The sequence below is a fragment of the Schistocerca nitens genome, chromosome 1 (assembly GCF_023898315.1).
Source record: "Schistocerca nitens isolate TAMUIC-IGC-003100 chromosome 1, iqSchNite1.1, whole genome shotgun sequence".
NCBI classification, from domain to species: domain Eukaryota; kingdom Metazoa; phylum Arthropoda; class Insecta; order Orthoptera; family Acrididae; genus Schistocerca; species Schistocerca nitens.
Window position 1 is genome coordinate 1,181,614,949 of NC_064614.1, and position 13,759 is coordinate 1,181,628,707.

The following is a 13,759-nucleotide window of genomic DNA, read 5'->3' on the forward strand; positions in this document are numbered from 1 at the left end:
CAAAGTGAAGTACAATTGATGTATTCAAATTATTGTGTGGTGACATAGTAAAACCACTTTTAATTGCAGTACCAAGTGTTCTACCTCACTTGCTCCTCCTAGCTTCCTACATTCGGCCTATCTTTCAGTTTTCAGGAGCAGAACCACGTGCCGCCTTCCAGGCAGGATGCAAAACAAGAGACTGAGTGAATGCACGGATTTCAATAAAGAAAAGGAAGCGGAAGAATGAGAAGAGTACATACCATCTTTGATAGCACTCACCCCATCGTCTCAAATATGGACTAAACTCTGCTGCATTTTGTCCACAGTACTTTCCGGCACATCCCTCATTGGCAACATCTGTTCTTTTCCCACGATCATTGGTGAATGTTTTGCAATACACTTCTCCAAAGTATCTGCATTCAGTAACTACCACACTAATTTCCTGAGGCAGACACACCTAGTGGAGTGAAACTACTTATCGTTCTATGTACAAAGCCCTGAATCTTAGTGTTCCATTTAGTGAATGGGAGTTCCACAGCGCTTTAGCAGAGTACCACAACACTGCCCCTGGTCTCTGTAAAATCCGTAATCAAATGCTTAAACACTTTAACAAGAACAGCATACAACACATCCTTTGGTTTTGCAATCTCATTTGGCAGGAAGGAGAGTCCTCCTCCCGCTCCCCCCCCCCTCCCCCCCCTCCACACACACACACACACACACACACACACACACACATACCGTGTGCCCAATGGTGGGAGTGTATTATTATTCTTACCAAAAACCAGGAGAAGAGACACATATTGATTAATTATAAACTGAGTAAATTATTTGAGAGAATGGTTAAAAGATAACTGTATTGGGGTCTGGAAGCCAGAGGACATTTATTTAAATTTCAACATGGCTTTCAGGTATTTCGATGCAACTTAGACCAGTTAATTCATCTAGGATCTGCAATATGCAATGCTTTTGCACATCGTCAACATCTGATTGCCATGTTCTTTGATCTGTAGAAGGTGCATGATAACACTCTACACCAATACATTTTGTCTACTCTGCGCAAGTAGGGCTTCCGGTGCTGCTTACCAATTTTTATCCAGAATTTCCCATCTTATCTCTGACTGTTTTGGTTCCAGATAGGTTCAGCCATCAGCAGCCAATGCATACAGGAAACTGGGGTCTCTCAGGGCTCAGTTTTGAGTGTTACCTTCTATTATGCCCTCACTATGAATGGTATCGTAACTGTAGTGGAATCCACAGTCTCACCATCACTACATGTGGGCGACCTTTGCCTGTTATGGCCCTACATTGTTGTGCACTGCAGAATGTCAACTTCATGAGACCGTACAAAAAGCATATAACTGGGTCCTGAATTAAGGAAATCAGTTTCCTCCCACTAAGACTCACATCATGCACTTTTGTAGACTGAAGATTCTGCACTCACACCCAAAACTTTACCTCTGTAACCAGTTTGGGTCACTTATTTGTCAGTAAGTTAACATGGATACCACAGTTACGCCAGCTCAAGACTTCTTGCACAAGGAAATTTAAATCCATATCATCATTATTATCTGAAAGATATCGTATTAATGATGTTGTAACTTTCTTTGCACACTTTGTGGTTCCTTAGTGGAAACAGGAGTGAGAAACAGATCCAGTTCATTGACAGAGAATGCAAATATTAATTTAATCTACATCTAATATCAAATTGTAAAAGTAATAAGTAACTTCGTTTGCTTTAGTTGTAACATCAGTTGTTAACAGTAGATTTGAATGTTGAAATATATACAGATACAAAGGTTTACAATTCAGTCAGTATTCAATACAATGAATGTTCCATAGATGACGAACCCTGACCTCAATGAAAGTCTGTAAATGTTATGAAATGGCAAACACACAAAGAAAGAGGTCTTTGCATCGATGTTTGAACTTACGTAGACTCACTGCTAGAGCTCAGAAGAGGGGATGCTTGCACATTATTTGTAGCAGTGCAAGCGTTCATAGCAGCACTCCATGCTGTGGTGGCTGCCGTAGGAAACATGGCGGCATGGCTGGCGGTGTGCATTTTAAAGTGCTGCCAATGGTTGGTGGCTGATACTGCAAATGGAACAATTTAACTGCCTTTGTTATACCCTAGTGCAGATGCACTTTGCAAACAAATTGAAGAATTTAATACAGCAAGTTTGAAAGACAGACTAAAAATAAATTATAAAATAATCTGCAATTGAAACATCAGAAATAAAACAGCATGCTTTGGCACTGAAGTCATAGAATCAGTTGAGAGTTTTTGTATTTAGGGCAGTTAAAGGCAACTGAATGGACAGCAGAGTAAAAAAGACCAAGGGTGATTATGGTTAACTAAACAGGGTTTTTAAAATTAAGCGCCCAGTGTCTCTGAAACAAAGTTCATTACAATCAGTGTAGATTCCAGCACCATTATCCATTTTTGGCAGTGAGACATGGATGAACTGTTTGTTCAGTTATCAATCAAGAGATGTAAATTGAAAATTACTAGAAGAGACAGGAAAACAGTCAAATGGATCAGGGAGTGATCTGGAATGAAAACAGTAATAGCATAACAACTGTAATAAAAATTAAACAGAAATATTTGGAACAAGTACTTAGATGAAGGGATGGAAAATAGTCCAAGGAAATACTTTACTGGGTTCAAAGTGACAAGGGAAGACAGAGACAGTGATATAATGAAAGGTGTGTAACTGTTATTATAATAATAATAATTCAGAATTAATGTGACTGAGTGTAACTGAAAACTATAATGTATGGAAAAATCCAGTGGAGTCATTTATTTAGCAGTATACGTCAAATGGCTGATGATGGTAAATACAATAATGCTATTAATTTAAAAGCAAATACTATTTGCATTGATATTTCAGTGAACGTCAACAGTGTTTGGCAGTGAAATTTACCTGCAGTCCCACCTCCCAAAATGTTTATGCCATTTCTGTGACAATGAACTCTAGTGTTGTCACTGTTAAGTGCTAAGCAGTTGTCAGATAAATTATATTTAAAATAGGAAATAGCTGTGGTGGAAAGGAGAGAAACTATTTTAGCTGTGGATCATTCATGCCTTTGTGTAGATGCTTCTGAATTGTTTTATCATCCATTTTGTTAAAGACATAAGGTCGTGCCCTAAGTTTTATTTCTTTTTCTTTAGTGTGGCATGGGATGCAAAGGTTGTGACCAGTGCTTGGTGGGTACATAGTGACCAAGTTTCTAAAACAGCACCAACTGGAGAATATCTGACAACTGGAGCCTTCATGATACGTGGAAAGAAGAACTTCTTGCCACCTTCCCATCTAATCATGGGCTTTAGCTTCCTTTTTAAACTTGAAGATGATTCCATACAACGGTACAGTATAAAATTAGTAATATTTTATCCAACTTTTGAATCTGATGTTAATAATTGGAATGTGTAGTTTACTCTTCAGTTCTGTAAGATATTTGTTGTAGTAATATACAAAAATGAGGAAAACCAACCATTCATTCGCTTGCTATGTGCAACCCATGTCCTACAGAAAAAATGAACAGGACCTTATTCTTTGGGGTTGTAATGGGATACTGTATTTACTCGAATCTAAGCTGCACTCGAATCTAAGCTGCACTCGAATCTAAGCTGCACTCGAATCTAAGCCGCACCTGAAAAATGAGACTCAAAATCAAGGAAAAAAAATTTTTCCGAATCTAAGCCGCACCTGAAATTTGAGACTCGAAATTCAATGGGAGAGAAAAGTTTTAGGCCGCACCTCCAAATCGAAACAAAGTTGGTCCATTGTAATATGAGACATAATTTAGTTCGAAAGAATGATGATACAGCTACAGTTGTTTGGTTCGAGTCGTAAGCTTAGCAGTTAAGCTTTACCAAGTAGCCATTGCTATGTGTCACTCGCTCAGTCCGTATTTATACGGGTACCCATCTTTTTTCGCGTGCTTCGTCTGGTTTGAATTGATTGCTTATTTTTCTTTGATCTGATAAGTGCCGTTCTCTTTGTTATAGGTGTTTACGTTACTCTAAGCTGAAAATGCATTACTGTACTGTGTCATGCATTGTTTGTCGCATTCTGATAATGAGTGTTTACGACCTGTTGCCGCTTGCGACATGGCTTGCTTTTGTGCACACTACCATCGCTTAAAAAAGAAAGAAAAGAGAGAGGAAGTGTCTGATTGGCGAAACAATGGCAAGACTGTTATTTGTTGTTACTTACACTGTTGCTTTGTTTGATAATAATCAACAAGAACCAAATAATACACTGTGTATGATAGATGATGTTCTGAACGAGAGTTCAGTGAAAATTTTTCTCCGTTTGAAAATCTTTGCAGACGCCTCTTTAGTACATTACATTCTGCACAGAAATGAGAGTCATCTTAGATTTAAAAAACTAGTTAATTTCCGTGCTTCACTTCTGACTGTATCACTATTAGACATAAGAATAATATGAATATAAACATAACATGACATGATATGTATATTCTTCCGCGTTTGCTGTTATCTTACTCTAGTTTCGTAGTTTATTAGGCAGACAGGATTTAAATGAGATAGCAGCAAACACGAAAGAATACATGGCAAAATGTTTATATTTGTATTATTCTTATGGTAAAGAGAATACTGCATGTGATTCACAATTCATAAAAGTTCCTATTAGCAACCATCTCTTCTCACAGGTAGGAAAAAATTCAGAATGTAGAGTTGGCCATATTGACAAACATCTCAAACATTCTTGCAAGTCGGATTTTCGTAGTACGTTGAAATGCTGCTACTTTCGAAGATGAACAATACGGAATTTGTATTTACTTCATTGGATAATGTATGAAAATGCAGTGGTTGAAACTCGTGGTGGAGAAAAAAGCTCGTCTTCCACTTTTTTTTTTTTTTTAAATGACGCAGAGGTTTTGGTGCCAGTATTTATCTTCGTGCCTGCAAAGCATGCCTGTGTAGCGCTACATACACTCCTGGAAATGGAAAAAAGAACACATTGACACTGGTGTGTCAGACCCACCATACTTGCTCCGGACACTGCGAGAGGGCTGTACAAGCAATGATCACACGCACGGCACAGCGGACACACCAGGAACCGCGGTGTTGGCCGTCGAATGGCGCTAGCTGCGCAGCATTTGTGCACCGCCGCCGTCAGTGTCAGCCAGTTTGCCGTGGCATACGGAGCTCCATCGCAGTCTTTAACACTGGTAGCATGCCGCGACAGCGTGGACGTGAACCGTATGTGCAGTTGACGGACTTTGAGCAAGGGCGTATAGTGGGCATGCGGGAGGCCGGGTGGACGTACCGCCGAATTGCTCAACACGTGGGGCGTGAGGTCTCCACAGTACATCGATGTTGTCGCCAGTGGTCGGCGGAAGGTGCACGTGCCCGTCGACCTGGGACCGGACCGCAGCGACGCACGGATGCACGCCAAGACCGTAGGATCCTACGCAGTGCCGTAGGGGACCGCACCGCCACTTCCCAGCAAATTAGGGACACTGTTGCTTCTGGGGTATCGGCGAGGACCATTCGCAACCGTCTCCATGAAGCTGGGCTACGGTCCCGCACACCGTTAGGCCGTCTTCCGCTCACGCCTCAACATCGTGCAGCCCGCCTCCAGTATTGTCGCGACAGGCGTGAATGGAGGGACGAATGGAGACGTGTCGTCTTCAGCAATGAGAGTCGCTTCTGCCTTGGTGCCAATGATGGTCGTATGCGTGTTTGGCACCGTGCAGGTGAGCGCCACAATCAGGACTGCATACGACCGAGGCACACAGGGCCAACACCCGGCATCATGGTGTGGGGAGCGATCTCCTACACTGGCCGTACACCACTGGTGATCGTCGAGGGGACACTGAATAGTGCACGGTACATCCAAACCGTCATCGAACCCATCGTTCTACCATTCCTAGACCGGCAAGGGAACTTGCTGTTCCAACAGGACAATGCACGTCCGCATGTATCCCGTGCCACCCAACGTGCTCTAGAAGGTGTAAGTCAACTACCCTGGCCAGCAAGATCTCCGGATCTGTCCCCCATTGAGCATGTTTGGGACTGGATGAAGCGTCGTCTCACGCGGTTTGCAAGTCCAGCACGAACGCTGGTCCAACTGAGGCGCCAGGTGGAAATGGCATGGCAAGCCGTTCCACAGGACTACATCCAGCATCTCTACGATCGTCTCCATGGGAGAATAGCAGCCTGCATTGCTGCGAAAGGTGGATATACACTGTACTAGTGCCGACATTGTGCATGCTCTGTTGCCTGTGTCTATGTGCCTGCGGTTCTGTCAGTGTGATCATGTGATGTATCTGACCCCAGGAATGTGTCAATAAAGTTTCTCCTTCCTGGGACAATGAATTCACGGTGTTCTTATTTCAATTTCCCGGAGTGTATATTCGACGGCAGAAGTTAGTTGTGGTGGCACCTACCAACATTTTTCAGAAATTCTGCTTACTTTGCACTCGTTTCTAATCCACAGGCAGTTTTTTGGATTGCAAAAACCGGAAAAAAGTGCAGCTTAGATTCGAGTAAATACGGTACGTTTTCTCTAGGGGCTATAGTTTTCGAGTTATTCAAGCCTTATAACAAACCCCTATTCCTCCACTCAGCCCCCACCAGTCGGCATTTCTAGCATGCTGTTCACGGCATTCCCTTGTACCACTGTACAAAAATTTGTTACTGCATGATATATTTCCCACCTTCAATCTTTTTTGCTCTTCATTGACTGGCCTTATTATGCCACCAGCTTAGTCAAGCACTTACAGATTGTAAAATTGACATTTGTGTAAATTTTACCCAACAGTTTTTTGAATTTTAACAGAATAAAATAGATAATTACCACATTGTGATTAGTTTTAGCATAACATTTACAAAAGTTGTTTTTCTTTCATTACCTTAGGGGCATATTTAAATTAATTACATTAACAAAATAGCTGGCTGTGCAGGGCAGCATAATAGCCCAATCAGTTAGAGACCAGAAAATGTCATATATAGGGAATAGTTCGTGTAGTTGAAAATTTTTGTGCTGTGGTTGGAGGGAGTGCTACAAACAACATACTAGAAATCCTGACTGATGAGGGATGATTGTGGGAATGGAGATGTGTTTGAAGGTCATTTTTATATTTTTTTCCTGAATAATTCGAAAACTGTGGCCTGCAGCAAAAACATATCTCAGTACAAAATTTAACTAAATTGCATTTCGTACAAAAATGTCCTGCTCTTTTTTTTCTGTAGGACCAGTAGTTTGGGTGTAGTGAGCAAGAAAATTTGAAAATTATGAACGTCAAGTTTCAATGCGAAGTACAACATTACAGGTTGCTTAAAACCGATAGGGGCAGCTAAGTCACCCTGCGTAAGCCAACTGGCTTTCAAGTTTTTGTTTAGTTTTTATCCCCCCCCCCCCCCCCCCCAACACACACACACACACACACATATATATGTATATATATATCTGAGTTGGGTTAGCACTGATATTGCCACAGCAGACAATAGGAAGAGGAGAAGGAGAAAGGGGTTGTGGCAAGGTTAGGGGGATGTATGCAATGACAGAATGAGAGGGGGTCTGTGTGTAAAATGCAAGAGGGAAAAGAATGATTGCAAAGTAGAGTGGTGGGCTATGGAACAGAGAAGCAGGTGACCAAGAATGAAGGCCAGCATTGGTTTATGCCAAGGGCCACTCATTATTTGTCTACACATGAATGGTTGCCGTGCCTCATTTTTTTTACATTGGAATTTTCATGATTGTAGTTTTTTTGTGGTATATTGTTTTCCTTCTCCCATATATTTCTTCTTGACTAGTACAGTTTCAATCATATATTAATTTCATTTGAAAGTATCCATTACTTGATGTAGAAATACTTCCACAGTAGAGGCAGGCGACCATTCAGATTTGGCACAACTTTGAAATATAGAAAGGTCTTGATCGCACAATTCTTTACTAAGCGCTGTGTGTTTCAAAATATAATCATCTGACAGAAGCTGTGGAATGAAGTGTACAAGAAATTAATGACAGAAGTGTACATCTAAGTATTCCAATATACAGTAATTTCAAATAGTATCGTACACTACTGGCCATTAAAATTGCCACACCACAAAGATGACGTGCTACAGACACGAAATTTAACCGACAGGTAGAAGATGCTGTGATATGCAAATGATTAGCTAAGCTTTTCAGAGAATTCACACTAGGTTGGCGCCGGTGGCGACACCTACAACATGCTGACATGAGGAAAGTTTCCAACCAATTTCTCATACACAGATAGCAGTTGACCGGCGTTGCCTGGCGAAACATTGTTGTGATGCCTCATGTAAGGAGGAGAAATGCGTACCATCATGTTTCCGATTTTAATAAAGGTCAAATTGTAGCCTATTGCGATTGCAATTTATCATATCGCAACATTGCTGCTCGCATTGGTCGAGATCCAAAGACTGTTAGCAGAATATGAAATCGGTGAGTTCAGGAGGGTAATACGGAACGCCGTGCTGGATCCGAATGGCCTCCTATCACTAGCAGTCGAGATGACAGTCATCTTATCCGCATGACTGTAACGGATCGTGCAGCCACGTCTCGATCCCCGAGTCAACAGATGGGGACATTTGCAAGACGACAACCATCTGCAAGAACAGTTCGACGACGTTTGCAGCAGGATGGACTATCAGCTCGGAGACCATGGCTGCGGTTACCCTTGACGCTGCATCACAGACAGGAGCGCCTGTAATGGTGTACTCAATGACGAACCTGGGTGCACGAATGGCATAACGTCATTTTTTCGGATGAATCCAGATTCTGTTTACAGCATTATGATGGTCGCATCCGTGTTTGGCATCATCGTGGTGAACGCACATTGGAAGCATGTATTCATCATCGCCATACTGGCGTATTATCCTGCGTGATGGTATGGGGTGCCATTGGTTACACGTCTCTGTCACCTCTTGTTCGCATTCACGACACTTTGAACAGTGGACGTTACATTTCAGATGTGTTACGCCCCGTGGCTCTATCCTTCATTCGATCACTGCGAAACCCTACATTTCAGCAGGATAATGCACAACCGCATGTTGCAGGTCCTGTACGGGCCTTTCTGGATACAGAAAATGTTCGACTGCTGTCCTGGCCAGCACATTCTCCAGATCTCTCACCAATTGAAAACGTCTGGTCAATGGTGGCCGAGCAACTGGCTCATCACAATACGCCAGTCACTACTCTTGATGAACCGTGGTATCGTGTTAAAGCTGCATGGACAGCTGTACCTGTACATGCCATCCAAGCTCTGTTTGACACAATGCCCAGGCGTATAAGGCCATTATTACGGCCAGAGGTAGTTGTTCTGGGTACTGATTTCTCAGGATCTATGCACCCAAATTGTGTGAAAATGTAATCACATGTTGGTTCTAGTATAATATATTTGTCCAATTGATACCCGTTTATCATCTGCATTTCTTCTTGGTGTAGCAATTTTAATGGCCAGTAGTGTGCTTACATAAAAATCAAACTTCAGTACAAAGCAGTATTCGATAGCTGACAGGATTGTCAAACATGCCTACGTGAGAAGAGGTTTGTATTGTATTCAGTTTATGTGCTCACATTCGTGAGCTTGGTACTAAAGTTTTATTTTTATGTAATTATGATACCATTTCGAATTACTATATATTAAAATACTTAGGTGCACACTTATGTCTATCTTCTGTCATTAATTTCTTGAACACTTCATTCCACAGCTTCTGTCTGCTGAAATTTTGAAACGCATAACACTTAATAAAGAATTGTGCGATAGAGACCTGGTTATATTTCAGAGTTGTGTCAAATTTTAAAATACATTTGTTATTAGAATAAAACAAACTGTTGCTTCTGTATATGAAAAAAAGAAATGTGTTCAGTGTATTCTTTGCTCTTACTGTCATTCAGTGCTGTTGTTTAATCTCCCTTTACCTTAATAAGTACTGACCTCATGTGTTCTTGTATTTCTTCCTATTTCCTCCAACATTCCATACTATTTTTAGCTAATATGTCTCGTGTCTCCATCTGTCCTAACTGTGTATGCTGTCAGCATACGAATATTTGAAAATTACTGGTGGATGTTTCTTCTCATTTGTGCAGCATCTCGCGTGGTGTTCCCCTCCCCCCCCCTCCCCCCCCTTCTTGGGGCTTACAGAAATGTATACTTGTCATTGTAATGTGGTGGTTCTTGATACCTTCTTCACTTCTTACGAGCTTATCTCAACAGTAGGCCAACCCCCATTCAGCATTTATGTTACTTTTCATAGTGATTGCTCATAAAGACGTTTTTTTAGATGAATGTCCAAGAAACTCATTTCTAAGCTCTGAGCAAAACAGTTTGTATGACAGAACTTGTTCATGGTTACATTATTAAATATTTATGTGAGCTTCTACATCATACAATGTGAAAATAATAGAAACTGTAGACAAATCTGTCTGTGTGTATTCATTTGCCAAGCTTTGAAAATAACATTGTTTATGGAAGCAGCAGTTTGTCTCAGATCTATAAAAATCAGTTTTCATAAATTAACATATGTTTTATGGCTGTGCAGCTAGCATGATGTTTTATTACTTAATAACAGCATTTGTCATAACAGCACAGTTTCATTTGATAATGATATCTCAGATAAAGATTTATGCATGTGATGTTCATTTTATCAGGTTAATTAATAAAATATACTGCTTTTCATAGGCATAAAGATGAAAGGAAAGTCCGAAATGTTGAAGACGATGCTATATCAGCAGTAACAGATATCTCGGCAGAGCAGGACCAAGAGATAGAACTGGTTGATAGCGATGATGAAGGTATGAGTGGGATTTCTATCCTCTCAAAACTGATGTACTTATTTGTGAAAGTTAAAGCTGCTGCTTCCACATAATTTTCTCTTTTCTTTTTTTTTATATTCTTCAACCTCCTTTCTTTACATATTTATTCCATTAATTCATTTCTTTCCCTTTATAGTTATTGCATCAGTTATCAGTTACTTGACTATAATTTTGCCTGTGACTCTTTTTTCACTCTTATTACTACCCTCTTTAAAGAAAATAAATAACTGTTTTTATAGTCCATAATGTACTATTTATATGTTGAAAATTGTTTATTTCAAAAGTTACTTCCATAGACTGTACTTGATTTGAGATTCTTAACATCTGTTCCCTCTTTCCATATCTTTTCTGGTTGCTCACTTCTTTGTAGTTTCCTTGAGATGCAAGTCCTAGTACCAGCTTTTATGTGTTTTTGTTACGTATTCATGAGCAATTGAATAGAGACATACACAAAGCAATGTACAGGACCTCCTCCCAGCCTGATGACAACCACAGTACATTGTCAAATGAACACCATAAGATACCAAATGTGTTGGGGAACTGTCCTGTTATATGACAAGCTCTACGATGTCCTTTGTACAGCTCAACATAAAGTACCAAACTACAGATCCAGAGGTCTCAGGTTCGATCCCTGGTCACTGATAGTGTTTCTATTTTTACTTTTTTTGTCTGGCAGTATTTGTTGAGGTAAAAAATGCTGAGTTGCCCTGCGGTTTAGAGTCCACATTAAACCATAGGTTCACTTATAACGGGCTGGGTAAATCAGTTGAAAACTTGAACGAAGGCAAGGTTATGCCACCTTCAAAAGGACATGCCTAGTAAAGCACCGTGGTGTTTAAACCAACCTTTCAGTTGATGACAACTTTACCTTTTTATCACATCCAAGGACTGTTCCTTAAACATTTCTAACACAGTTTGGGAATGATGTAGTGGTGCATTTCCTGCTAAAGGTACAGAGATGATGCTAGACTTCCCAGTTTCCTATCTAAATCTTAGGTGGTCATGCCAATTTTTATAGCACGATTAGGGGCGTGGTGTATTTTGTACACCACTTGTAGCATTTATGTTACAAATAACCAGAGCCACTTCCTCATCTCCTCAAACCCAGAACCTCCCACAGAAGAACCCCAAAAGTGCCCCACTTGTGACAGGATACTTTCCGGGACTGGATCAGACTCTGAATGTGGCTCTCCAGCAGGGATACAACTTCCTCAAATCCTGCCCTGAAATGAGATCCATCCTTCATGAAATCCTCCCCACTCCACCAAGAGTGTCTTTCTGCCGTCCACCTAACCTTCGTAACCTCTTAGTTCATCCCTATGAAATCCCCAAACCACCTTCCCTACCCTCTGGCTCCTACCCTTGTAACTGCCCCCGGTGTAAAACCTGTCCCATGCACCCTCCCACCACCACCTACTCCAGTCCTGTAACCCGGAAGGTGTACACAATCAAAGGCAGAGCCACGTGTGAAAGCACCCACGTGATTTACCAACTGACCTGCCTACACTGTGAAGCTTTCTATGTGGGAATGACCAGCAACAACCTGTCCATTCGCATGAATGGACACAGGCAGACAGTGTTTGTTGGTAATGAGGATCACCCTGTGGCTAAACATGCCTTGGTGCACGACCATCACATCTTGGCACAGTGTTACACCATCCGGGTTATCTGGATACTTCCCACTAACACCAACCTGTCAGAACTCCAGAGAAGGGAACTTTCCCTTCAGTATATCTTCTCTTCTCGTTATCCGCCAGGCCTCAATCTCCGCTAATTTCAATTTTCCGCCGCTCATACCTCACCTGTCTTTCAACAACATCTTTGCCTCTGTACTTCCGCCTCGACTGACATCTCTGCCCAAACTCTTTGCCTTTACAAATGTCTGCTTGTGTCTGTGTATGTGCGGATGGATGTGCATGTGCGTGCGAATGTATACCTGTCCTTTTTTCCCCCTAAGGTAAGTCTTTCCTCTCCCAGGATTGGAATGACTCCTTACCCTCTCCCTTAAAACCCACATCCTTTCGTCTTTCCCTCTCCTTCCCTCTTTCCTGATGAAGCAACCGTTTGTTGCGAAAGCTTGAATTTTGTGTGTATGTTTGTGTTTGTTTGTGTGTCTATTGACCTGCCAGCACTTTCAGATATATTTTTCCCACGTGGAATGTTTCCCTCTATTATATTCATATCTATCTTTTCAGTTGCTTGTGGTTGTACATCTGAGCCATCAAAATTTTAGACAAACATAGGTAATTCAGTTAAGTTACCCCTGATATCCTGGCATGTTGAGAATTTTTAATTCTATATTTTGCATGGTTGAGCACACTTGTCTTCTGTTAAAGAACAGTGCCATGCATGAAATAGTTCCCAAAGAATTATAACTTTGGAAATTCCAAGATTGATGCAAAAAACAAACTTGAAGAATGGCAACTGCTCACCAGAAGCTAATCAGTGTGTGGTGCATAGGCTAATGTAACTGCACAATGATGTTGCTAGCCTTTACACTGTCTCTCTTTTTCCAATTTAAATATGCATCCTCCAACACTTTGCAAGAACCCCCTACTCATACTAAATCTCCAGAAATGTCTCCATTTAGCTGCTGAGTCTGTAGATGGTGGTATAAGAAGTGTATAGCATAACTGGCAACGCTTTCCCACCCGAGTTATACAATAATTAAGCCAGTCTGTCCATGAACTGACTTAGTGAAATGCCGTGCAGGAGTTCTTCCTTCCTGTTAGGTGGAGATGCTCTTGTAGTTTTATGTCTTCCTGCACAGCCATAACAGGACCATCAGATTCTGAAAGTGCAATATTACTGTCTATGTTTTACTTAATGAAGTGGAAAGAAGTTTTTTGTGCAAATAATTTTCACACTGGATGCCATTAAGGTGCATTTATTTAAGAAACACACTAAAATGAGCTTGTTTGAACTGGTAATAGGCTAACTATTAACCGTAAGAGAGCATG

The 13,759-nt window shown here is 41.1% G+C and overlaps 1 protein-coding gene across 1 annotated transcript in view; it reads left to right on the forward strand.

The window, feature by feature from the left end:
• LOC126200594 (ribosome quality control complex subunit NEMF) overlaps nt 1-13,759 on the forward strand; it is a 74,182-nt gene that overhangs the window by 49,303 nt on the left and 11,120 nt on the right. Inside the window, exons 11-12 of the mRNA XM_049936721.1 lie at nt 3,158-3,352; nt 10,666-10,778. Of these exons, the coding sequence (XP_049792678.1) occupies nt 3,158-3,352; nt 10,666-10,778 (308 nt within the window). The remainder of the gene's footprint in view (nt 1-3,157; nt 3,353-10,665; nt 10,779-13,759) is intronic.